This window comes from Thunnus maccoyii, chromosome 7 (assembly GCF_910596095.1).
Source record: "Thunnus maccoyii chromosome 7, fThuMac1.1, whole genome shotgun sequence".
Classification (NCBI taxonomy): domain Eukaryota; kingdom Metazoa; phylum Chordata; class Actinopteri; order Scombriformes; family Scombridae; genus Thunnus; species Thunnus maccoyii.
The window spans coordinates 1,021,612-1,049,105 of NC_056539.1; the positions used below are offsets into that span (position 1 = coordinate 1,021,612).

The 27,494-nt window shown below is 39.3% G+C and overlaps 1 protein-coding gene across 10 annotated transcripts in view; it reads right to left on the reverse strand.

Moving 5' to 3' along the window:
• LOC121900047 (epidermal growth factor receptor substrate 15-like 1) overlaps positions 1–27,494 on the reverse strand; it is a 52,416-nt gene that overhangs the window by 8,222 nt on the left and 16,700 nt on the right. For 2 of the 10 annotated variants that reach the window (XR_006096883.1, XM_042415949.1), the window contains exons 13-23: positions 26,737–26,822; positions 23,268–23,340; positions 22,387–22,548; positions 21,889–22,086; positions 20,538–20,702; positions 14,419–14,524; positions 14,135–14,185; positions 11,078–11,214; positions 9,731–9,794; positions 7,044–7,189; positions 6,049–6,142 (exon numbers count right to left, since the gene is read on the reverse strand). Coding sequence is in view for 9 of the 10 variants with exons in the window: in XM_042415949.1 (XP_042271883.1) it covers positions 6,049–6,142; positions 7,044–7,189; positions 9,731–9,794; positions 11,078–11,214; positions 14,135–14,185; positions 14,419–14,524; positions 20,538–20,702; positions 21,889–22,086; positions 22,387–22,548; positions 23,268–23,340; positions 26,737–26,822 (1,282 nt within the window). In the remaining variant the exon portion in view is untranslated. The other 8 variants (XM_042415948.1, XM_042415950.1, XM_042415952.1 and 5 more) reach the window with 7 other exon arrangements.

The window sequence follows — 27,494 nt, forward strand, 5'->3', positions numbered from 1 at the left end:
TGTTGATAAGACAGGGTCTGCTGTGATCTGTTCTGGATTAACATAGTAACTCTAAATTCTCTGGTTCTCATAGTCCTACCCACGCCCTACTTCACCTCGGTTGGCACATCAAAGACACTTAACAACTTTTGAAAGCCACACGAGTTTCACCTCCACACGCGGCACACCAAAACAACTCATATCGACACAAATCTTTACTTTAAGTTATCACATACAGTGCTACATCCTCCTGAGAAAGGAAATATATAAAAACAGCTGGCAGGGTGTAGGAAAAAACATACAGCAAGAGACAACACCCAAAAGGACCAAAACCAAAAGCGATAACCCTTAACCCATGGAACCATTCTCAACGGTTTCCTCGTAAATCACTTGGTTGGGTGTCTGCCCACATTACCAACTGTTGGTTCACCAACTTACCAACTACACAAATAGACTGAATGGATTCAACACTGCTATATTTTATAGAAAATAACAACACTAAAGCAACTAGTAATAAATACTGAAAAACTAGAGATACAGCCTGAGTGAGAAAGTTCATCTTTGACCCTGGCAATAGTAGTCTGACAACTCAAGGTCCACTAGATAGACACCTGAGCCAACTCCATGGCAACTTAAACAACTATTCAATTTACTATGAGGACCGTCAGATGAAGGTGAAAGTCTTGGAAAAAGCTAGCAAGTGGACCTTTAGTTAAGATTATTTCGTCACAATTTCCCATATTCCAAAGTGAAGTCTTCAAATGTCTGGTTGCCAAAAGATTTCAACATTCAATGATATGAAACAGAGAACGCATGTTGAAGTTGTTGCTGCAAAGAAGCTAAAACTCTTCTAAGACTCTCTTATAGACTCTCTTATAAGAGCCTTAAATTCACACATGCAGACTGTAAAATACACTGTTTGTTTGCCAAAACTGTTCAGTACTTGAAATAACTATAAATTTCAATCTTCAATTAAAAATCCCTGTTTAACAGACTTAGTGAGGCTGTAGAAATACATGACCATCATTACATGAGCAGGAGATGGCAGTTTCTGTTATCAACAGGGAGTTGATACTGGGCCTGCCCGAGAATCGTGGGAAAGTTAAGACATAATTTTGCTTGTGTAGGTGTTAAACCACAGGACAGTCAAACCGTTGTCATACACATACGCATTTAGTCCTATTACAAAGATACCCCCACTGATCAGGGTGAGCAGTTTATTTCACACTCAACGCTGAGCAAAGCTGCATGCTTGCCAATCAGTTTTTTCCTCTTTCAGTAAACTGCACAAACACACACACACACACACACACACACACACACACACAAACACACACTCGAGAAACCACAATCATGAGCTCCACCCTGTTTTAAAATAATCCACTACATTAGTGCCATCTAATTTTAATGTCTGCCACAGAATTGGACATGCAGCATGCAGAATTTCATTTGCTAAAAACAAATACAGCTCCAGCAAGGTGCCCTCAATTATGTCTGTTTATTTGCAGCACTGTCGGTGCAGTTTTGCCTTTTCTTATATATATATATATATATATATATGTATATATATCTAGATATACCCCATTCACACCTAATCAGGTGATGATGGAAAGTGACAGAGTGTGTATGTGTGTGAGTGACAAGTATGTGTGAAGGAGAGTAAAATATAAAATATAAAGAAACTAAATTAAATATATGGGGAGGAAGGATCTGGAAACAATGCTGGCATTCACCCACTGCATACAGCCTGCAGCCTGACCTTCTTTGAACCGCTCACCCTCGTAAACACATACACGTACACACACACATAAAGGGAAGAGAGGAAGCGAGTTAGGGTGTGTCTGCAAACAACAGGCCAAGCAAACCACACATCATCGCTCTTACAACATCACCTTCACATGTGCCTACACACAAACTTTAGAGAAGCAGTTGGTTAAGAATCATAATATAAAATCTACACAAACATCATTGGCGCATGAATGTGAAGTTTAGACTTGGATGTTATTGCAGAGTCAGCGGTAGAGATGAGCCTCACTGACAGCTCCTGGACTATGACTGTTTCTTGAACAAATGAAAAAGACCGGCATCAAAGTAGTAGCAGACTTCTCTCTAGTTCCCTTCTACAACAGTTGAGTCAGCATGCTGGTGGGATCGTGTAACAAGTAAGCAAGTGTGGCCAAAGTTTAGGCTGAAACACAGAGAGGGGGATTCTGGGTAACCAAGCCCCAAAGGACAGGGCCGTGCTGTTCAAAAAAATACTTGTTGCCAACACATCCTTCCTGAACATATTGAACTCTCACAGTTTGCAGCATTACATATCTTTCTTGAGCTGTGTCCAAATTCCACAGTTCAATCTTAATCTGACTAGGTTTGGAGTCTGTTAGTTACATAATCAAGTATACTTAAAAGACTCAGTGTGCAGCTTTGTTTTTGAGTTAACTGTTGATGTACACTATTGTCCCACAATGCAATGCCTGACATGAAAAAACTATTTACAGCTGGAATATCTTTGTGACATTTGATTGGCACACGTGTTATATTGCTTATAACAGTTAAGTACATTGATTTCTTGTTTACTTACTGCAAAAACAGAATGTTGTGGTAATGAGTGTATGGCACATACTTTATATAATTAGCATGTAGCATGAAACTGGGACACAGTGTTGGTGTTGGAAGGCACATGTTCGGATACCTTGTCCACTGATGAACACGTCAATCGACAGTGTCAATTGCACATCAGATATCTGTGCTCCTCTGTGTCAAACAAACAGTGGAGGAGCAGAGAGGGATGTCTGTTATCACTGGGGTGGGGCTGAAATAGGTTCATTTCCTGTACATCCAGATGAAGTGAATTTGATACTACTCTTAACAGCTCAGATTAACATTACATCACATAGATCGGCAGATACATCTGAAAACATCTGCACTCTAGTGTAGTCTATTGTTTTCTATATGGCAAGTAAAAACTAATTGTACTTTACATTACAATGCATTACAAAGCATCCCCTCACTCTAACCTTAACCATCACAACTAAATTCCCTTTTCCAACCCTATCCTTCACCAAATTCTAACCAAAGTCTTAACCCTCAAACAGCACTATGAAAGTGTGTACCAAAGCCAGGACCAGTCAAAATGTCCACACCCAGTGTCCCAAGGTCTAAAACTCAAATTGATCCTCACAAAGATAGCAACAAGCGTGCATGCACACACACACACACAAACTAATTAAAATCAGAATCCACCAATGTGCAAAGCATATTGCATAGAAGTATATTTCAGGCTTTATGCAAAATGGAAGTGTCCTCTTCATGAATCCAGCAAGTAGCTACCTCTTCAGTTTGTACTAAAAAGCAGCAGTTCATCTTTCTGTATTTTGATTGCTACAATACAGAAGTGATTTAATGTACTGCCAGTTCATGAGAGCATAAGCACCTTCCAATATAAACATGAAGAGTTTGGTAGGTTTTTTCTTCAGACATATCCTCTGCAGCAAAACAAGAATAAGAACTGTGTACTTGATAAGAGAAGTGTTAGCCACCCTGTCTGAAGAGACAGAAAAAAAGTTACATAGAGAATCCATGGGAAAAGACGTACTATATGCACTGCGTGACTAACACCTAATGTGATAGTGCAGCACTGAGGCCTTGATTCAACATTCTCATAGATTTTCTGATAATGAAGATCACTTGTGAAGAAAATCCACTGGTGTGACAGTGAATTAATACTGGTTCTGTATCACACACCATCTGATCAATATGAGACATGCAAACTTCCAAACAACTGACAAAACTCACTACTGTCAATATTGCAGGATATCAAAGCTATGACAAAGTTACTGTGCACATCACTCTTTGCCACTGCTGCTTGAGCATCTGAATTGAGAAACAACATAAGCTATAAAGTGTGCGACAGCAGTGGCGCGGCAAACATGAGAAGGCTTTTATCTGTTCTGTACCCACAATGACATTCTTTCCTGTTGACAGATGAGAGCAGAGTTTAAGACTGTGCTCTCTACATTGGAAAAAAAACATTTCTCTGGTTACAGAGTAGGCAGCAAGTACATACTAATTAGCCACTTCATTAGGTACACCTGTGCAATCTACAGCAATCCAATACAACAGCCCTGCCATCTATTCTACTTTAAGGAAGTTTATACATTTTCAGTTTTTGTTGATCTTGTCAGCAATGTGATAATTCTACTTTATTTTTATGATTGAGGTTGTAGAGGGTGGTGGTGTACTGGAGTATTTTATATTTGTTGTGGATATTTTGAGCGATGGTCAGCAGTGGAGAAAGGCGCACACGAGACTTTGATGTCTTAAAGCTGAAATTGTTTATTGCAAGCACTCGGCCAAATGGAGAACCAAAACAGCAAACACCAGAGTGTTCTGCTCCGATGCTGTCTCTTTCCGTTCTCACCTCTGAAGGTCCCAGTCCTGGTCTTTATCAGCCTACAATATGAAAAATTAGTCTGATTGGTTCACTAGTTTCTAAACAAGGGCCTGCACTTTACCTGTAACAGTTTAAGTCACGTTGAATGTAATTTCAGCAGTCTGACTGTGTCATCCACCTATCTGTGTTGCTTAGTGAAGCAGAGAGGTTTCTGCTTTCACCAAAACATCACAGACAACTGAAGGAGAGATTAAGAATTACAGTGTGACCTCAAGGCTTCGTCTTGACCCGATGTTAGTCCAACCTGTGACCCCTATAGATGGAAAATTCCATAACAATATTGAATGGTGTTGCTAATATTTTGCCGCCCTCATGTATGGCAATGGATGGAGTGGACAAAAGGGGACAGTTTTCAATATAATGCACTCCAGTACACCACCACCACCACCACCCACTACAAGCTCAATAATAAAAAATAAAGTAGAATTATAACCTTTCTGACAATGTCAACAAAAACTGAAAATGTATAAACTTTATAGAATTTATGGAAGAGCTGTTGTATTGGACTGCATTAGACTGCAAAGTGTACCTAATGAAGTGGCTGGTGAGTGTACATTTCAGCACTGCTTACAACTGTACGCTGTGAAAACAGCAATTCACAAAAGACAATATAGCAAATTTTGTTCTTCTATTCTGAGCTTCAATCTTTTTTTTTTCTCCAAGAAAGTCACTGCACACCTGAATGTGTGACATATACACTGGAGGAAAGTACAACCTTAACAGAAATAAGCTTATTGCAGGAATATAAAGTTTTTTGATTTTTATTCATATTAACAACAGCTCAAATAACTAGTATGTATTATGTGAAAGGAGTCACTCGAGTCATATCGGCAAAAAAGCCAATATTGTGCATCCCTAGGCATAACCTATAAAAAAACTGGAAACTACTTAAAATGGCAATAATCTTTATAGCCACTTCACCTTCTCCTTCACTTTAGGAGAGCGGGAAACAAGCCAACTCGATCAATGAGATGCCACAACCAATCACAATAGCTCATTTTGCTCATAAGGAACAGGACTATTGATATGAAGATTGTCAGTGCAATACACTAATCAGTTAACACTTAAACAGCAGTCAGCTCGCATACTGCTCTCGCCGGCTCTGGGACTCGCATTGAGTCGCTCTATTGTTGCAATGTTTGACCTGCCCTGTTAGTGCAATGTAGCTAAAGAAGCTAACATTAGCCAAAGTGTCCATGTAAGCTAGCGTTAGCCTGGGTCCAAGTTAGCAGGGCATGTTTCCAGAGTGTGAAAGGCAACACTCTGCAGGTCCTGGCTCCAAACCGGCTCTAATGTAAACCAACAGGTGATGTCACACCTCGCTACGTCCATCTTTATATACGGTCTATGGTCTAAACACACACACACACACACACACACTGATCTTGACAAATTGTCTGCCCAATCAATACAAATGCAAACAACCTTGAGACTGGTAAGAAACAGGAGACTCCCTGCCTCTTTGTATCTGAGTGTGTGAACGCACTGCAGGACTGGGAAATATTAGTGTGTGGGTGGGTGGCTGTGGGAACCCCTAAAAAGCTGGTATACAGTGTGACCTTCCCTTGTCTTTTACTCTCCTCTTTCAGCTCTAAAGCCTGCAGTGTGACACTCACCACTGGGTGGTTTGGGTCTTGGGGGAACACTTTTTTTTGGTGGCAGAGCTGGTGTGTCATTCTTCCTGCTGAATGGATCGTCCACAAACACCGACTGGGAAAAAAAAGTGAAGTTGTGGTTTATTAGCACTGAACAGTAACATTAACTCAAATTACTATCATCTGTCTGACAGGCTGTCAGCTGTTCCCAGGTTCTCAGCGGCTCACGTGAGTTGTCTGTATGCTACTAGCAACCAAAGAGGAGCTGAACAGGCAAATAGTATATTGTTTAAGGACAGGCTCAGATTTTTTTAAGCAACAGTCAGGTGTCCATATGAACAGTGAAAGAGGTTCCTCGCTGTAATCATTCCTCCTGTTCATACTGGATATTAAAAGATCCTTCAAATGTGCTTTCAATGGAAGTGATGGAGCCAAAATCCACAGTGTGTCCACACATTTTGTGCAAAAATGCATTTAAAAGTAGATGTGAAACTTATATGAGTCTTCATCAGTCTGAGTTAGTCATATCAAGTGGATATCTGACACATTTACCCACATTTTTAGCATCAAATTCCCTCTTTGTGTTTCCTCAGACAGTGTTTCCGTGTTGAGCAGCATAGGAAGTAAAGTAACAAAAAGAGGGACTTTGGCTCTAAAAAGACTGTAACATTGAAAGATATCTACTTGATTTGACTCATTTGGACGCTGAAGCTTCATATTAGCTTCAGATAAACTTTTAAATACATTTTTGCAGTGAAGGAGGACTGTGGATTTTGGCCCCCATCACTTACATTGTAAGTGCATTATGAAGGGATCAGTATGAACAGGAGGAATTACAGCAAGAAAAACATGTTTCAATGTTCATGTGGGCACCTCACTGTTGTTTTAAGACAGACTTCACAAACTGTGAACCTTCCTTTAAGAGACATTTTAATATCCCATGTATCTAATGGGAGACTACTGGATAATATGTCTATCTGCACACCCCAGGCTTGATGAGTTGTGGCCTCTGTTACCTTCTGATAGTCTGGCAGCCAGCTGGCCCGGCCTTCAAAAGGGTCTCTGGGCTTCGACATGTGGCTGAAGTCTGCAAATCCAGCGGAGCTGTTACTGCTGCTGCTAAATGAACTGCTGCCAAATGGATCCAACGTGCCAAACAGGTCTGAAAATGACACGAAATGACGTGAATTTATATCAACAGGCAGATAGACACCAAGTGACTGTAATTACTAGCTTACTTAAAATGATCAGCAATTGTTGAGACTACTCTATACATACTCACAACATATTTATGATATGTTTTGAGGCCATACCTCATTAATATGTGGAGAAGCAAAAATATTAGATATACATGAACTTGTAAAATACAGTACTGCAATCAAATACCACCGAATGATCATAGAGTGGAACCTTTTCAATAATGTTCCCTTGCATAAAAAGGTGGAAAGGACGAGGAGGAAAATGACCAATAAGTTTAAATGGATATCAGATTATATGCAGGTGCTGTGTGGCTTGTCTTGACCTTCAAAAGACATTTGATCCAGTTAATCATTTAAGTTTATGTAACAAATTGGATGCTATTAAGTGACAACCTAGTCACTGACTGTTTTAAGTGTTACTGAAGTAATCATATTCAGTATGTTGAGGTTAAGCGGTGGTCACTTCCACAGGGGTCATCCTAGCACCCTTATTCTTCCTAATATATGTAAATGATTTGAAAACTCTTCAGGTGATTGTGAGCTTTTCCTGTATGTAATATCAAAGACACATTTTGACACATGGCTTTGTGAGCTCAAAATGTCTTTGATGTTGTAAAATTTGGGTATTTGGGTAAGGCTGAATCAAATAGTAAACTTTATCAATCAAATTCATACTTTCACCTGCAGAGAAATCATCTCAGTAACCTTCTTATTTTAGTGGCTTACTTATCAAAATGTATTTTAGTTTTATCTTGTGATTGGCATGGTGTAAGGAACGGAAGGCTGACAGAACACTCTCCCACTCACTTGGGTTAATTCCTCAAATTCAAGTGCTTTAACTTGATAGGATTGCTGTCATGAATATGAAAGGGGATAAACTCAGAGAAGCTAAAGGTAAATAGATCAGAAAAAAACGAGAAATCAAAGAGGGTGTTGCAAAGATTAGTGGGATTTTAATTGGTGATGTTGAGTGCAAGACAAGCTTGTTTGCAGACAATATTTTGCTCACTCCGAGAAATCCTGAGAGAAGTATACCCAAATTGATGTCTCTTCTAAAATTGACTCATACTCAAGGTATAAATTAACAAAATACTTTTGGCATCGAGCAAGAAAGCCATTACAATGGCTGCAGGCAAACCCCCCCATCAAACAACTGGACTGCAATTGTCAACCAAATACACTGTATGGAGAAACTGACCTTTTCCTTAAGACCACGAAATGATCAATATGTAAAACAATTGGATAATAGATTACATACTCTATATGTGCCTATAAGATGTAACCCATTAAAAGACCCTGTTCTGTACTAGCTGCACATAACAACCTATTCTTTTTCCCTGAACACACAAATCAAAATAAAGTTGAAAAATATATTTTATATATAGTCATAGTATTTAACATATATTTTTTTTTCTAAATGCTAGTTGGAAGAAAAATTAGCAGGCAGCTACACATTTTCGTTCTCTATTTATCTGTTTAGCGTTGTCAGGCTAGGCTAACCCACTGTTGCTAACTTCGGAGCTAACCCCTTCACCTTTGCAACAACAGACGTGACTTTTCTGGGTCTTGACAAGCTGCAGCATTTATTAACTGACACACTGTTGTCTGTACTGTACATTTACTGACAACTTAATGATAACCTTTTCCTCTGCACTGCTCACATTCATCGTCATTTTTATGACGTTCGCTCTCTAGCTTAACCACTCACCCGCTTGTGCATTGCCCTATTCCTTAGAAGGCGTTACGCTACCTGCAGTTTCCCAGGCAACGACACAGATGTTGACTCACGTTTCGAAACAGCGCTGCTCAGAGGCTCCCCAATGCTATTGATTTGCGAATGAATGGATACTGGGCGTTATTTTTGACATTAAAAAAAATGATTTTTCGGCCTGGCGGGGGTACTCGTTGGCCTGGCGGTCCGCCTGTACTACTATAGGGGAAACACTGCCTTATACTCTAGCAGAGCCGACCCACTGAGACAACAGAAACTGGCCTCATCGATACTAAATTAGTCATTATAATCAATTGAGAATCCCTCAGATGAACAAAAGGCCAATAAATAAGCAAAACATCTTTTGTTTCTCTATTTCTCCCTTGGCTGAGCAGACTGATGGAACTTGCTGTTTCTTGGTTTCAGGGATATCATTGGTGGTTATTATTACAACTGAGACTGCTATCATAGTTAACACCATTGATATTGTGGTCTGGAGACATTATATCCAAGGCAGAGACAGGCAGAGAGGCAAGACTGTAAGCTAGTGATGTGCTGGTCAGGGTTTTTTAATACTTGCACCCACCCGACCCGTTTATGACAGCTAATCCACACCGCTCAACCCACAAACCTCCACCGTTGTCTCTCTCTACCTCTCACTCACTCACTCACTCACACACACACACACACACACACACACACACACACACACACACACACACACACACACACACACACACACACACACACACACACACACACACACACACACACACACAGAATGAAATCATACCTGGTCCTTTGGGTTTTGGGTTGCTTGAAGAGAAAGGGTCATTACTTGTGAAGTGACTGGTTTGCTGCAGGAGGAATAAGAAGAAACACCCTGTTATACTTTCTCCTCAATTGTTTTGATGCACTGTTAGAAACAAAAGCACAGTTTTGAGAGTAGGTCACACAAAGACCAACACTGTGTTTCCATTTGCAAAACAGTAAATGCTCCTAAAGGTGTTCTCAAAACTCTTCATACAATAAATAAAATCACATACTGGCGTGTAAAAGGACAAGTGCAACAAAACAATCCGCACTCAGGACGGCAAAAAGAAAAACAACCGTCTTTTTCAATACAGAGCATCAAATCCTAAGTTCACACCTTCAGTCTTTTAAACAAAACTGAAAATAAAATCTAAATATTTTAGTCAGTCTGTTTATTTACACCAGGTCATAGATTTTTATCCACATCACACCTATTATATTATTCTCCCATGTCAGACACTTGGATAAAATAGTTTGCATTTCTTTGTTTTTTTAAGGAAGACACATCATTGGCGTTCTTAGATTGGTTTGATAGTTGCTACACTACAGTCTGATGAAACTTCACATTGTCCAATATGATATTGTAATAAAATTGGGGAACTTGTCCCTCCATGGACTTTCCCACTTAACATTCACACACCTCTACATCACAGATGTTTTCCTACTCTCTTTGCATCCAGGTAACCTGCTGTTTCTGTTTACAAATCTAAATCGATTTTGACTGTGAGAAGAGGGCTCATCTGAAATCTGTACTCAGTACTCAGGGTCTGCACTTGTGTTCAATGTTCTGCAAACCATATTTCTATGATCACTGTATGAAGGGGAAAGATAACTATTAAAATAACCAGTGAAAGTGAATGCATTTGAAGCCGTGATCACGGAATCACTGCATTTGCGGTCTTTGAACACAGTTAATGTAAAAGCATCAAATCAATGGAGGAAAACTGCAACAGTTAATTTGCTGTATTCACATACAGTATGCTACCAAAAATCAAGACGCTCAAACCACATCAAATCCAAACTCAGCAGTTATATGAAATTCAAAAAAGTCAGGGAAAACTGCATTCTCAAAAAGTCATGACATTTTTCACAGCAAAGTGTAAATGCCAACAGTGAGAACTGAGTATTAAGATTATACACTGTATGTCAGACCTCTGCAAAACACAAGGCTCCAGGGAAGGCCCACTTACCCCATGACATATAGTATACAGTGCAGTGTGGTACACCGACAATTAGCAGCCATCTTAAAATCTGTCACTATTGGGATTTTATAAAATGATATGAATAACAAATTCCATGTTCATGGCCTTCAATCAACAAGAAGTACCTTGGAAGGTAATGTGGCACTTTTACTGAAGGGGTCTGGTGTGGAGAAGGGATCCATCTTTGTGGTCTTCTTGAAAAAATCCTCTGATGAAGCCTTGAACGGATCTGTCTCTTTGAATGGGTCTCCTCCAAAAGGATCTGCAGCAGAAATTATAAATCGCTGTAGTCTGTAATCTTTATGGCACATAAAAATACCCCTGCTTCCAGCTTGGGATCATTATTTGTGTTTGATACTATATGGACTTTCCACAATAAAGTTCAATTACCTCATTAAAACTCTTAAAATGAGACCCACTCCTTCTCCCTCACTGGAAAATCCACCATCTATGAATATGCAAATATTTTTTCATTTCAAAACTTCACACCTATGTAAGTTGCATACTGGACCATGCCTGGCTTCCAAACTAGTTGTGATGTCATAAATCTTGCTCATATGTGCACTTGTTAAACTGATTTAAGGTTTTCCCCTTCAGCAGATGAGTGTGAGAACAAACTCTGCACATATATCAGGGAACAGCATCACAGAAATACAGATTTATGACAGGTGGGGGATTTAACCAGACAACAGAACCAGGGATTGTGCTCCAACTTCAAATGACAGATGTCACTTTTCCAGAGTTCCAATTAAAGGGTCTTTACATATTACCAGTAGCAGAATGGCTTTGCAATGGTGGTTTTGGACAGACGAAGACCTTGTGGGTTGAAATGTTGCGTTCATAAAAACTGATGAGCTTGCAAATTTCAGTGTGTGGACAGCCTCTCCTTTTCCTTTGTTGATGACCTGCACTTGTACCCCACTAGAGTTGATGTGCACACACCTTTTTTTGCTTTGAAATGCCCTGAGCCATTGTTTTTCTAAGGAGGGGACAAAGTTATTGAACTACACAATAGTGTTACATCACGTGTTGGGCGCCACTTTTACACCTCGATTTTGACGTTGTTTGTGACATTTCAATGTTCAACCAAAGAGATGACAGCTCTCCATGACGTAACTTGAAATGGAAATACTATCATGTGTGGAGGCCCTTAACATTTTTTTCTGGGTTGAGATCCATCCAAGGATTGTGAAAAATCACCAAGTCACCAATAGACAGTTTTTAAGCAAGTTATTAAAGATTGTATTCTAGTAACAGCTTCACTGCACAATCACTTATGAATGAAGATTTATAAAAAATATATATTTAAGTATCATGACATCTGTCAAATTTGTTGCTGCTGCACCACAGTAGTGTATCAGCATTTTGACCATATTGCCTGTATTATTTTTTGAGTGAAGTATCAGCATGTACCTACTTTCAGCACAGTTCATAAACATGAGGTAATTTCCTGAAAATTCTCAGGAAAGGAATGGTGATTAACAAACTTTTGGAATGTTAGGCTCAGGGAGTAAGCAGCACTATAGTAACAGGATGTGTCAGGGTTATTTGGCAAGTCTGCACTGGTTTTTCCATCATCATTAATGATGCCTGAGTGGTTCAACTAACCAACTGTGAGCACACCTCCCTGTAATATCTAGTTTGATTACGGTAAGAGGCACACTGCAGGTCATGAACCCAGGACTTGGTGAGAGGCCAGAGTTACAGATATCGGTGCTTTTTCCTTCACACATCAGATACCAGCCAGATCTGACAGAAATGTTCTGTTAGATGAAGTGTTTGCAGTTAAGATGGATGTTTGCTTTGGACTACCAGGAAAACTTAACAAGTGGCTGAACAACTCAAAAAACGTTACAGAGCATGCTCGACATATTAGAAAAACCAAAGCCGAGGCATGGAACAAACAAGCAATGATGGCCTGTATACTGTGGAGTAGTGGGCATGAGCCTGAGAAAGTCTATGTGATCACAGAGTGCATCTGGGTGTGAGGTTCACTGCTGTGTGAAAAGTCTGATTTCTATCACTGATCTCCTTGTACCGAGCAGAGAAGTGAAACTCCACAATATCACTAAAGAGGGAAGTGTGACAGAAGTCACAGTTGCACACACTGCTGTTTCACACATCATCAACAAAAGACAAGGCTGCCACTACAAGCACAGCCGACTCATGGATGTGTGTATGACCGTTACTTCAGGGCTCAGAAACCATTTAGCAGGAATCTGGATTTGTACTGTTGGGTTTTTATAGTAGACCAGAATGGGATCACAAGGAACTCAATTGACTAATATTGTATTATCTGTAGGAATAAATCACTTTACTTCATGATCGCAAACATGTGAGTTATAACCATCGACTGTATATAAATATGGACGTCATGACAGCTCTCCAAAAGTGAAGCCAAAATATCTTGATTGCCCCCTGGTGGCTGGCTGCAGTATAGGTCATAAATCCCGCCCCCTCCATGTTAGCAGATGAGACATGAGACAAACAAAGATATCAAAGTACACGTCAAATACATTTTCCCCCGAAAATGGTTTCTGTCATTTTAGGTAGTTCTCATCATGTTGATGTATATCCAAGTGCTCCTTTTTCTGATAAGTTTGTTTTTAATTTGTTATTTGATTTATATAAAAAAAAAGAGGTGTGACATCATGATTGACAGCTGTGACAGCTGCTCTCAAATTTCCAAGCAAGATGGCAGCTCCCGGAAAGGAGATATTTTGGCTTCACTTTTGCATAGACGTGTCGTCCATCTTTATATACAGTCAAGGGTTAAAACTAAAAGATATCCTGTTGCATATATTGATTTTCAAAGGGCAGGAAAGAATAATGCACAGGTGCTTCATTCAGCAATATCATCTTTAATACTAGATGAGATTTGTAAGTACTCGTAGTTTTTGTTTTGTTAATTTGGTGTGTCAAGAAGGTCTTCTCGATAAGTTTTGTGTAGCTGATACAAAAATGAGGATAGTCCTGGACATACTATTTAAACATTATCCAAAATGCTGCCTTATTCAATGCTGGTGTGAACAAGCCAAGTAAACCAATATTATGTCAGGGTTGTGTGTGTGTGTGTCAGCTTGTTATACTGGTCAAAAAGTGATTAATGTAGCAGTAAGCTCACAAGAATATACAATGGTATAAGGAAAACATGTCTGAGTTCCGCTCTCCCAAGTAAATACCTGTGGATGCTGATGGCTGCTTTGCAAAAGGGTCATTTTGGAAAGGGTCACCTACAGTACAGGAGAGGAATGAAGCAGAGAGGGAAGAGCAGGAAGAAAACAAAGAGGTAGATATAGACGAGTCAAAGAGAAACACAAGCTGGAAACAAATAAGCTGTCCAGAGGAAAGAAAGCATAAGATAAACAGAGTAAAGGAAGAGAAGAACAAATATCCTGAGGAGAAGAGAAAGAGGATCACAGATAAATAGAGGGGGGGGGGGGGCAGTGAAAAGGAAGATGAGAACCTTTGAAAGGGTCTGTTTTGAAGGGGTCTTCAGAGTGGAAGGGGTCAGTGTGAAGCTCCTGAGGCTGGCTGTTGAACACAGATGGCTTCACTTTGAATGGGTCCTCCTGTGGTGGGGAAAAGACAAGGAAAGAAAAAGACAGAAGATGATTTTGTTAATTTATTGTGTTTTACAAGTGGTCGTCAACAAAGTGTTTTCTTTTCTAACTATCAGGAGTGGGTGTTTTGCAGCACAAACTCATGCAGTGTCTTTATAAAGCAGGTGGTAGTCACAGCTTGCATTTGTGCAAGTGTTTGCAAAGTGTGTCTCTCTCCTTTTTTGATATGCATTTAAGGATAGCATTCATAGGAAAACATAACTGATGTTATGTGTTTGTATGTCAGTTTTACAGAGAAAATTCTCTATCTGTGAAGACCAGGTGTAAAATTAGTGCAGATGGGATTTACACAAGCCATACGGAAGGTTGAAACAGGAGAGGAAACATGACTATACTTTTGTTCTAAAGAAATCACATCAGACAGACTCACATCAGAGTGAGTGCAGCACAGAAATATCTAGAGAGCTACATGTAACTAACAACTGATTCTTAGAGAGAGAAGAGTGTCATCATCAATAAATACAACATCCTTTTGTTTTGTAACAAAGCAAACAGTGATGAAGTGTTCTGGTTTGTGTTCGTGAAATGTACATTTGAACTTGACAGATTGAAGCTGCACTATTCTGACATTTGCAATGAGTGATTAGCTGCATTTACTTCATATTTTAGTGAAACATCTACTGAATCAACACCGTCTCCACCTCCACCTGCTGCACTCTGAGATACCGGCCCTGAAGCTCCGTCCTGCTCTCTCTCTAACAGTTTTTGTTGCTTGTGTATATTTTGTGGCCTTTTGTGCATCTTATTCCATCTTTTTTTTCATTTCCCATAACATTTATATGACTCCTTCTCCATTAAAAATATCAGTAGTCCTAAAAATTGTAAGATACTTACATGAGTAGTGAGACATTTTTTTTCTGTGGAGTTTCACTTTAATTGAAGTAAACATGGAGCCACATTCACATGCAGTGATTTATACTGTGCCATTTTATTACTAACTCTGATGCACCGTTTTCCTGTAAAACAAGGGATTATTAACAACATTTCAGGTGCGCTCAATTTCATCTTTACCTCCACATAGAGTAGCTTACGCTGTAACCACACCAAAGAGCGGTGAAATGCGGTTCGCCACAAAAATAACATGCTTCTGCAGCCGGTGGGCGTGTCCTTTCATTTCGTGTCATTCTGTGTGCCACAATAAAAACATTGTTGACATATCTGATAGGCTATGTTCTCTGAAGTGAGATGATATGCCGATGAATAAAACTATCATTTTTTTTGCAAGAAAGGAATGCTTATAAATAATCTAGATCCTTGATAAGAGATTATTTGCACCATGGAGAGAAACATTGCTCTAGCTGTTGCCCTGGTGTACTTGAGGAGGAAACAGCACTGCTCTGCCCGTCGTCTGCAGGTGCATCTCATCCTCAGTAGTCTCCCACCTCCTCTCACTACAGCTCCTCTCACCCAGACCTCTCATGTTGCTGCTGGTGGCTTTGGCCAGAGTCAAAGACGTCAGAAACAACATGGTTTGCGTTAATCGCAATTGTCGAGTGGGCAAAAACAGCACTGCCGCTCCTTCATCACTCTGTCTCTTTGTTTTTCTGCTTGCTGAAAGTGTCTTTGAGGTTTTTCCACCTCTTTGTACATTCATCCACTGGGAAAAAACACAATAAGAACATTGTCATAATCTAGGCCTACTGTATAATTTATTATTTGTATGTTAAGTGAAATAAATATGCCCAATAAAAGATATTTCTGCCCACCTAAGTGGGTGAAAGTACACCTCAGCCCCCCCCCCTACCCCTGTAATTGTACAATGTGTTGTTGTACAGTATGGGGTGTGAAGAAACAGCCACAGTTTATCAGTTTATCTTCCATTGTTCATTTGTTTTGGGCAGGAAGAAATTATTTGAACTATAGGTCGACACGTCAGGGGGCTCTGTGTTTTGATTGGCTGCAGGTTTTTTTCTCGGGCCACAATTTGCCACAAAAAGTTGAACTATTCCCAACTTATATTTTGGCCGCACTTTGCTGCAGAGGGCCACCACAGGGTTTCCATAGAGATTGCATGGCCGCTCACCGCACTTCGCTGCTCTTTGGTGTGGTTTACAGCATTAGTGATGTTATCATGTTCCTAGTTCTCAGCTATTAACTTTGTGAATTGTCATGTCTGACAATGAAATCTGATAATGAAACGGAAGTCTTAATCTTCCACTCAGCCATAGTTGCACAAATCAACATTGAGAACTACTTCTATCAAAAGTGTCTAGGGAGGGCAAAGCCTGTGCTTATTACACAACCTGACTACACACACACACACACACGTACACACACACATGCACCTTCCCCCTTTCCAACTGGCTAGAATTTCACTTAAAAAAACACAGAAGCAATATTCATTCTTTTGCAATTTTCCTTTTTCTGTATGATCTCTGCTGCTCCTGCTCAAAACCTTCTGCAGAGGGAGCCCTTGTCTGGACTGCCACATTCCTCTGTGTGTGTGTGTGTGTGTGTGTGTGTGTGTGTGTGTGTGTGTGTGTGTGTGTGTGTGTGTGTGTGTGTGTATGTCTAAATATATAGGGACTTTTCTTCATGTGCCATCCATGCTTCATTAACAGATTTCAACTGTGTTTAATAGACAACCCTGCATCTGATCCAACTTTTGATCCCAAATATATACCAGTATATTTACTGTGCTTATATGAAAACTATTGTCAACTATGATATTTAATATGTATAATACAGCTGTTATTAGCATTTTTTATGTATCATAGTCAAATTAACACCTCTGAACAGTCTTTAACTACTGGGATGTGTGAATTTGCTTAGGGCTGGAAATTCTGAATAAGAACTGTTTGCCAGGTGTGAGAGGTACTGAGCCAAGGTAATGATGTTATTATAACTAAATTGTGGGATTAGATCAGTGCTGGGGAACTCTTAAAGGCCCAAGGGCTCCAACTCTGCAGGGAACACAATGGAGAGACATGAAGAGAAATAATAACCAGGGTTTTTAGCAAAAGACAGTTCAAATGACAGAAGTGACAGCCAAGGATCTGGCCAGCTGCAGTTTGCAAACTTGCTGGTAATCTCCTGTCTAGATGATAATAGGCCTCAATAAAGAGGAGGATGAAGAGAGAGAAACTATGTAGAGAAGCAGGAACATAGGATTATTGGGTCATTTACAGTCGAAAATAGTTGGTATATAAATGGCATAAAGGCCTAAATAATGTAGAATCATGCTCAGTATTGTATTTAGTTTTGCATAAATCTAAAAACATCACCTAAATTCCTCTGCTCTTTCACTAATGTCATGTTTTAGTGTTTGATCACACTTTAAAGGATTTGGGTGGTGATTTTCTATATTTATCTTATTGTCAACAAATCTCATGTTTGGAGCCAAACCAACAAGCCTTTGGGGTGAAGGAAGGCGGTCCACCGCACACAGGAAGAAGTTATATCAGGCTTTCATACACACACAATACTTAGAAGTATATCAGTTCATTGTTGGTTTGGCTCCAAACATGAGATTTGTTGACAATAAGAAAAATGTATACATGTTTATACATACATTTATACATTTATACATGTAGTTCTGACCAAGCAATCTGATTGGTCAACTAGACATTTAGAACGTGCTCAAATCAGCATGACAACACACTTAGCCGTGCTCAAATGAAAAAAGCCTCATCACTAAAAATATTACTCTGCCATTCATTAGAACTACAGACTGTTACGTTGCACTAACAACAACAGTCACTTCTGGGTAGACGTCTGGTAGTTGATTAGAATTGCGGAGATATGTGAACTTGGCAAACTTGTCTGTGGGACGAGTTACACACGCACGCACACACTCACACACTGAAAACCCGAACCCTTCTCCACTCTTCATCGTTATCTGGTATCCCCATACACAGCAAAACTTAGCCATTTTCCCTTCAGGTGAGAGTATATCTCAGCTTCTACTCAAGCATTATCCATCAGCTGTGCTGGTGACACGGCACTACTAGCTTAAAAATGTCTGTGAAGTTTGCGGACAAAGTAGCTAAATCTGTCCATGGAAAAATTACTTTTTTCAGCGGATATCTTAGTTAAAACGAGATTGAGCTAGCAAAGCGGTTTTGTGTTTATATGTGAGGTATTTATTCAGTTTGGGAAATGCCGCGAACTCCAGAAAGCATTAGGTGAAGTTGAAGGCTGGCTGACTTAACAGGGACCAGAAATCATCTCTCATGCTTGGTCGTTATTAAGGGTCGACCTACTTGCTGGAGTAGTAAACTAGGATTCATTACATAGGAGTCTACTGACGTGAGTGATTGTTTTCCAGGTATTAGTCATACCCCATGTGTTTCCATGGAAACAGAGATAACACAAGCAAGAAGTTTTTTATTTTTAGAGTGAACTGCCCCACAATATGAATACATTTTGTTTATATCTTTTATTTTGTTGGTAAATGTTGTATAATCGCAATATTATACTCGAGGGTGTGCTTTATCTTTATTGTTGGCACTTCAGTGATGCTTATTGATTGATGACTTATTGATTGATTGATTGATTCATGCTTGCTTAAATAGAAAATCACCAGCCAAAGCCTTTAACAAATATATCGGGACATGTTACATATTTTGCAGAAGCTGTCATTTATTACACTATCACCCTATGGAGACCCTATGGGCGCTTAACTATCTCTCTTTAAGAACCACAACAGCACACAAGGACTCTATCTGGGAGTCACTGAACAACACCAAGAAAAAACTAAATGATTGTTGGTTGAACGGCTGACTGATAATTTATTATTATAATTGAACTGATTACACTCCAGCCTCTCTGCCTCCTGCTCTACCCAGCGGCCACAACCTCCTCCAGGAAATGGTCAACTATCTCTGCATCCTGCTCTGCTTCAGCTCTCCTGGCTCACCTGAGAAAAACAGGCTGCAAATGTGAATCTTCTTCTTATATCACTGTTACATTTGATACTTTTAAAACCAAACACAAATTGATTTAGTTGATTTCTGTCTTTAGATTTTTGTCATTAGGTAAGTATGACAGGTATATAAAGGGAGATTGCTTCATCTACAATATTACTTTTCTCAACAGGCATGTGTATGCAGTCAATGTAAAGGCGCTACACACTAGATTAAAAGATTTTAATGGCTTAACAGTTGTTTTTTTCTGTACAGAACATCAAACAAAGGAAAATAAAAGCAGTTAAAATGGTTTTGTTGACTTAAATCATCATACATCTAAGATAGTTTCATGACTTCTAGGCCTGGCATTAATAAAACTGATTATAAGACTTTAGAAATGTTCCAGGACCTATAGACCTGTCTGCATTTGTCCAGGTTACAGAGTCCATTGCAGTGAATTGATCCCAGCTCTTCTCTGAATTACTGTACATCATCAACTGTTATTTTTATATTGGTATAAATTCCCAAACATTCCTAAAGCAACACCCAAGTGTTCAAAGTCAAATGATGGCATCTTGTCATATTTTTAAACTATGTAGTTATATATTTTTCTCTTTTGAAAATTATATCTCAGTCTCAATAGGACTAAACTGATTAAATAAAGGTTTTATTGCATTGCGCCTCCAAACGTCCTACTTCACAGTTATCTCCTGTACTACCACACAGTCACAGTCACAGCAAGCCCATGCTGCCTTAAAGGACTATTGTGTAGGATTTAGTGGCATCTACCTTCCCCCCCCCGCCCACCTTCAAAGTGTGTAGGAGATTATATTCCATTTCTGCCAATATTTCTGCCAATAGATCCCCCTAATTCTTACACCCTGGTCCTTCAAGATGCTGCATTACAAAACATTCTAAAGAGACTAAAGGAGAAAAAAGAGATCTCTTTCACTGCTGATAGCCACAAAGCTGAAATTATCTGTGTTTATACTTTTTAACTGAAATGTATTCGATCCTACTGAAAACATGTGTTTTTGTTGAGAATTTGATGTTATCAGCGTACCGGGAAGCAAAAGCAGAGTTCTAATAGAGATGCTGACCTGTGCTGCTCTCACCATGGCTGGGAATCCTCCGTTCTCTCTGTCGCTGAAGCCCTCGCTCATGTCGGCCAGGTTTGTCATACTGCCTCCATGGGTTCCGTTCAAGGTGCTGTTGTACTGCTCAATACTTTTAGATACTTCCTGTTGGCTGTCCTGAATCTGGGACAACTTACTGCGAGCCTGCAGGACACAAATAGTTCAGTAGCAGGACACATAGATACAATGCTGCATGACAGTGAGTGACACAACACTACAGGGAAGAGAAAAATAAGTGTTTTGTTATTTTGGTGAACAAAATGCTTTAAATTCCCTCCTAACAGTTGTTTCTTAACCCAGCTTCAATTGGGACTATCAAGCACATTTCTTTATACCAGACATTCAAAACAAACACTCTAGTCATCATTTTGCTTGAATATGTCAGTTTGGAACATGCTGAGTTGAATGGACAAGTATTATATACTGCAGGAGTGCTTTCAGATCCTTCTATGACTGTTTTATATTGTACTTTTTCCCTCTGAAAACTTGTGACTGTAAGACTCCAGTGTAACTGACATGAATCCACACTGACCAACGCTGCTGTTCTCTCTGAAAGAAAGAAAAACACATATCTTTACAGACGCCTTTAAAGCCTGCTGACTTTTTCATACTCAGTAGACAGAAGTTGGGCTGAGTATCATTTTAGGGTGTTTCCTCCTAAAATAGGAACATGCTGGCATTTAATATGAGAGAGGAAATGGATTCAGACCTATGATGCTTTAGGTACATAGCTTGCGCTTTAGTTGTCTAAACTGCTGAAACACCCCAGGGTGGCAGATCTTACATGGAGTTTTATGAATAATAAAAAGGTCTAGGAGGACTATGTAATGAAAATCAACATGACTGGATATTATTACAGGTGAGCATGAGGAAATGATCAGCTGCTGAATTCTCTGTGTCACCTTCTGACCAGAGAGAGAGGGAGCAGTGGCAGAGTACAGGCTTCTGCTTTGTCCTGTGCTTGTTTCCATTCAGGGGAATGTTATCGATCATATCAGGCCTCAGCATAATGGATGGAGACTGCATCATGTACCAGTCATACTCAGCATGTTTCAAACTGAGTATGTAAGTTGCAGGTGGTTTAAGCTGTGTGTGTGAGATGAGTGATTGATAAGAGACAGATGACAAATCACAGCAGTTGGTGCTAAATGAAACCGACACACCTTTCAGACACGTACACAGTTAGATGTTATGTTCCTGTTTTTCTTGTGGTTTGAAAGGACAAAATACTGACTTAAAAGTGGCAATTATATGGCGTAATGGTGCCCCCTGTTGATGACTTTCAGACACACACACACACACACGCACACACACAGGCCCTGTGTCCTACCTGGTTGATCTCATCCTGCGTGGCCTTCAGAGACTTGATGATGGTCTCCAGTTGGATCTTGCCGGCAGCCAGGCTCTGCTCCAGCTGGTTCTCCTCCTGCTGCAGCCGGCCCAGGTCGGCCTTCGCCCGGCTCAGCTCCTCCTCCTGGCACTGTAGGTCTGACTCCTGGGAGTGGATCTGACTCTGGAGGGTTGAGATCTGGAAGCAGATGAGAATGACGCGATGAAGATGGGTTCGCAAATGAACAACTTCTAAACTAGCTGGTAACTCTTTGAAACGCTGAATATGTTGCTGCTGTTGTGGTGTTAGTTTCAAATAGTGCAACAGTAAAACAATCCCTTATTGTAAAATCACCAATATTAACACATTTAAGATTTAATGAATTACTTACTCAATAATCAAACTATGGTTCAGTGGCAGCAGTGGCAAAGCTTTTACAATACATCACAGAGGAGGAAACATTTTTCACTTTACTCGCATTCCCCAGTTCTTCCTCACCATCTGAGACTCTTCCTGGCACTTTATCCGGACTTCGTTCAGCATGTCCTCTAGTTTATGTTTCTGCTGGTCCATCTCCTCCAGGCGGTCCTGGGCATCTTGTTTCTGAGCTTCTAGTTCCTGCAGGCTGGCTGTCTCTCTGTCCAGGTCATTCTGCATCTCCTGTTGGAACATACAGAAAAAACTGTAAGAGCCAATCAAGAATCATGTAGGTGTCCACCATTTGAAAATGCAAATAATGAGATCAGGGGAGTGCTCTAGCAAGTGGACTTAAAGATCCCCTCCAGACCTGTTTTAAGACAAAAAATGTGCCTGATATACAGTAAGTTTTCACAAAAATAGATTAAATTCTCATTTAGAAATTTGTGAAATTACATCTACTCCTTCTTCATTGAAACAATCTAATGGAAGTCTATGCAATCACACATTTAAGAGGCTTACTGGATTACAACTGATTTCCAGATTGGTTGTGATGTCACAAAATCATGCTCGTAGGTTATAAACTGGTTAAACTGAGATTTAAAATGAACATCTTTCATCATTCAGCATAAGAGTGTGAACACATACAACATTCTGCACAGTGACACTAAAAAGTGAAGTAACAATAAGCAAGACACATTTTTGAGTGGAGGGGGACTTTAAACTTCAAGTCTGACTTCATTTACACAGATAATAAAATTCAACAACATTTCAACATTTCTGTGTGTTCAAATTTTAACTGAGGTCAAAATGTCAGTGGAATACTGAAAACGTTGTCCTGTATCAACTTCTCCAGCATAAGATACTCTTTAATCATTACATTACAGAATTCCAGATTTTCCAGGCCACAAGATACTTGTATCCGGCTACATCTACACTGATTATATGATATACGTTCTTACCTGCACCTCTGCATTTTTATGTCTGATGGCCTCCTCTGTCTCCCTGATGTCCTGCTCCAAAGTGTACTTCTCCCTGACACACACACACACACATACAAAAACATATGCACACAAGGGTGCACACAGACATAATTATGTTAAAAGAAAAAAAGAATCAAATAACCATCAACCCCTGCTGTGTGCACACATCAACATGTCAGAGTAACAAGACACTGGACTGGAACTCTATCAAATCCACAATGTGAGGAGAAATAATAAAGATAAGTCAAATAAAATCATGAAAAAAAATCATTTCATCCTCTTTCTTAAAGTACTGAAAACACAGTAATATACAGTAGGTGTATAAGCATTCAAACCCCTTTACTTTGATATGATATGATTAGGCCTACATGTACCTTGACTTTTTGCCATTGATCTACACAATAGTCAATAATAACAACATGAAAACATACAACATTTTATGAAAAAATGTAAACACTTTAATTTCTGTGGTGTCACTATAGAGTTGACAAAATGCCAGTCCATGATATTCAGTAGCTGGTGCGTTTACCTGAGAGTATTCCACTGGGTAAAGGCAAGAGTGCTGACGCAGCATGGAGAATAAGTGGTGAACAAACAAAAAATTGATAAAATACACACATCAAAAGATGGTTGGATGGTTGGCTGGGTGGATGGATGGACGGATGGATGGACGGACGTGAGAAGGAAGAAAACAGCTCAATGAGGCGAAGCCAAGATATCTAGTAAAGCTCATCCACATCTGCCTGTTTCACATTTCCTTTACTGACCATTTTATCATATAATATTGTACAATACTGATGGTTAATTGTAAAAAAAAAAAATGTAAATACAGTTGATTATCACTGTACTCCTCCCTCACTGCTGTAAGGAAATGGTTGGACCCTAGCATAGAGCTGAGGGTATGCTTAACTGGGCCTTAACTGGGCTTTTAAGTAACCATTTCTGCTGTTAACCCCTTTTATGTTGTGTGCCAAAACCGAAACCTCTAGCCTTGACACATACATTTAGATTTTAATGCAGTGAGTGCACAAAACACTACGAAATGACAGAATAACAAGGGGAAATCAGATAAAATGGCTAGTCTTTATGAGAATAGCCTCCTTATCTTGTTTACCCAGTACATATAGTACAGTGTTGGTCCCAAGCCACCATTATGAGTCAGTCTAAATGTGTCTTAAAATTCTGCCGTAATCGAAAATTCTTATCAAGGAGGACACTTTAAAATTTTGTGAAATCTTTAAAAAGACATATTTTAAATGCCTAAGAATTTTGTATTCTCACAAAAGTGTGAGTTGATGTTTAAAAAGGCTGAAACAGTTGGTTTTCTCCTCTTATACTACAGAGGGGTTGAAGACTACTAATGACAACCATCATGTAGAGCTGTGCCAAACACTTGAGATGTAACATACAAGGGAAGTCTTCCTTGTATAAAATGTAATGACAATGATGGTACATTTAAAAAAAGAACTGAATAAAAATAAACACAATTGAATCTTCAACCACAATGGCACTTTGTGTCCACTAATAAGTCACCCTGGCAGAAGATTTTAAAGCTATAATATGTAAATATTCTGCATTAAAATGTCTAAAAACAACTCGACCTATTATATATACTCTCTTCAGTGGTGTACTTACATTATCCCAAATGTTTCCAACAATTTTCAAACCCAGAAAAATCAGTAATTTTAATCAAGGTAACAGTCTGTTTCATTTGGTCACCTGTCAATAGTGTCATATCCCATCTACTTATTAGTATACACACACAAGATGCATGCATTGGTGTTGTGGTTGTCCGCTACAATGGTCTCTACCAAAGAGCATACACTTACAAGATAATATCTCGGCTACATTGTGGTTGTCCATCACATGGGCATCTACCAAAGAGTACATGCATACAAGATAATACATTGGCGTTGTGGTTGCCCGACACAAACTCTGATGAATTGACTTTTATTCAGTTTTAAGCTACATTTTTATAATACACCTTTTAGATTAAGGTCATTTTTAACTGTATCTTTTAACCAGATGAAGGATTTTAGTCATTGGATGTTTGGAACTTAAGTTATCAGAGAAACAAGCTGAGCAAATGTTAGCAGCAGCCCAGCTAACAGCCCTTCCCGGAAGTCCGGTGCTCGCTGAACATTGTCGGAGAAACATTGATTTTTAGCGTGAAACTGCTTTATTCAGTGTTTTTACCTGTTTTAATCATCAGATCTGTTTGTTTTGGAGAGGAGGAGACCTCTGCAGACAACTCGGCTCCCGGTAAAAACTTCCTGAACGATGAACACTGAAGTAATTCTATCTCGGAGAAGCTGGTTGTTTAACCCTCCTGTTGTCCTCAGGTCAATTTTGATCCGGGAGGACAACAGGTGTCATTATGTGCTGTCATTAAAAAAATTGAAATGGTTTTAAAACCGTATCCTGACTAAACTTTTACATATACCAGTCTGCCATAATCCATCAACATATTTTCCTCTGATCTCAACTATAGTTAAAATAATTCATATCTCTTTGTCAGGATACTGTTTTGAAAGCATTTCAATTTTTTTGATGATAGCACATAATGACAATGAAGACAACAGCTCCCATGATCCAACGCTACTTCACAACATCATCACACTCTATCTTTTGTTATTGTTTTGATTGAGAGACCCCTAGCGGCAGAAATTACATATTGCGCATTTAATCTTGTGAAGACTTGCATACAATATTTGATCATGACCAATAGAACTTCACAAACATGGGGGCCTGTAATCATCTTCAGTAAGATTCTCATGTAAAGGAGAAAAAGGACCTTACTACTCAATTTTATTTTCATTCACAGGTATTGCACGGTGCAACAGCAGAGAATGTCTAAGAAATTGCCTTGTAATTTTGGTTGTCAGAGTTTTGGTTGTTGAATTATTAATCAATAGTGTGGTGAAATCTGTATCTTTGTGTAAGTATTACATTTTGAGAAGATGATTTTTAAAGCAGACACATTTTTGTTCATTGTATTTTAGTTTGTAATCAGACTTGATTTTTTGCAGGAGGGTTGGTTCAGAATATTGTATTTCTGAAAATACAGAGATGACAAAGAAGATTCTGGGAGTAATAAACCAGGATCACATGACTCATGATGTGGCTCGCATTTAATGATCAGGTGGGGAGGTGTGTGAGCTGTTGACAAATGACAGATTTGACTAAACGTAAAAAGCTTTTGACAGAGAACTTTACAAGTACAAGGAATCACTAAATTGTTGCTACTGTTGTGACTATATTATGTTTTAGCTAAATGAGTTGTATATATAATATACACAGCTATAAACGTTTTGCTTTGATGCTTAAAATTAAATAATACTGATGTAATCTTCAATTCATTTTCTATGCAGCTTTGAAAATGAATGAGCAGTGCAAACTTCCAGTGCTGTCATTTTATCTAGGTGCTACCAGTGATATTGTTTGTTACCTCTGCAACTGGGCTATCTCCTGGCTGATGTCATCCAGCTCCTTGATGCCAGTAAACTCCCCTGAACCTACTGAACTAGAGCTGTCCTGTAGAGAGAGGGACAGGCAGAAAGAGACAAAGAAGGCAAGGAAGGGAGAAAGACAAAAAAAAACACAAGAACAGGTTGGCAAAGTAAACTGTATTTGTTGAAGAAAGTGGAATGATGAGCCATGGGAAGGAGAGAGAGGTAAAGAGAGGATAGGGGAGAGAAACCACCGGTCCATAAGAGGAGTAGCACAGAGGTTTGAATCAGTAGGTGGCACCAACATGTGGGGAGTGTCACCACCACTGACAAACTGCCAAGGAAGGTAAAGATTCAAGATTTTTAGAACGTTTTTTATGTTTAACATCACTGCACACCTTTGAGAAAATTTAAAAAGTTTTCATGCAGGTGGTGTTCAAGAAATTTCTGAATGCATTTGTTGTTGACTGTGGAGACATTTCTTCAAAAAACAGCCCTTTGTTAAACAGGAAGACTGTTACTGACTAAATCAAAGTAAACAGGATGCTCTTGATTTGGTTGATTTCACTGATGTAACCCAGGGTGACATACAACTGCTATCTTAAGACTGCAGCTGCTCCATCAAAAGTACTTATTTTAATCTTGAATCTCCTCTTGATCAGCAGACAGTTGGCAGGGTGAGACAATGTCACTGCACTGTATTGTAATGGAGAGTAACATCTTGCCAATGCTTTCCAGTAATTAGGCTGAACAGCCA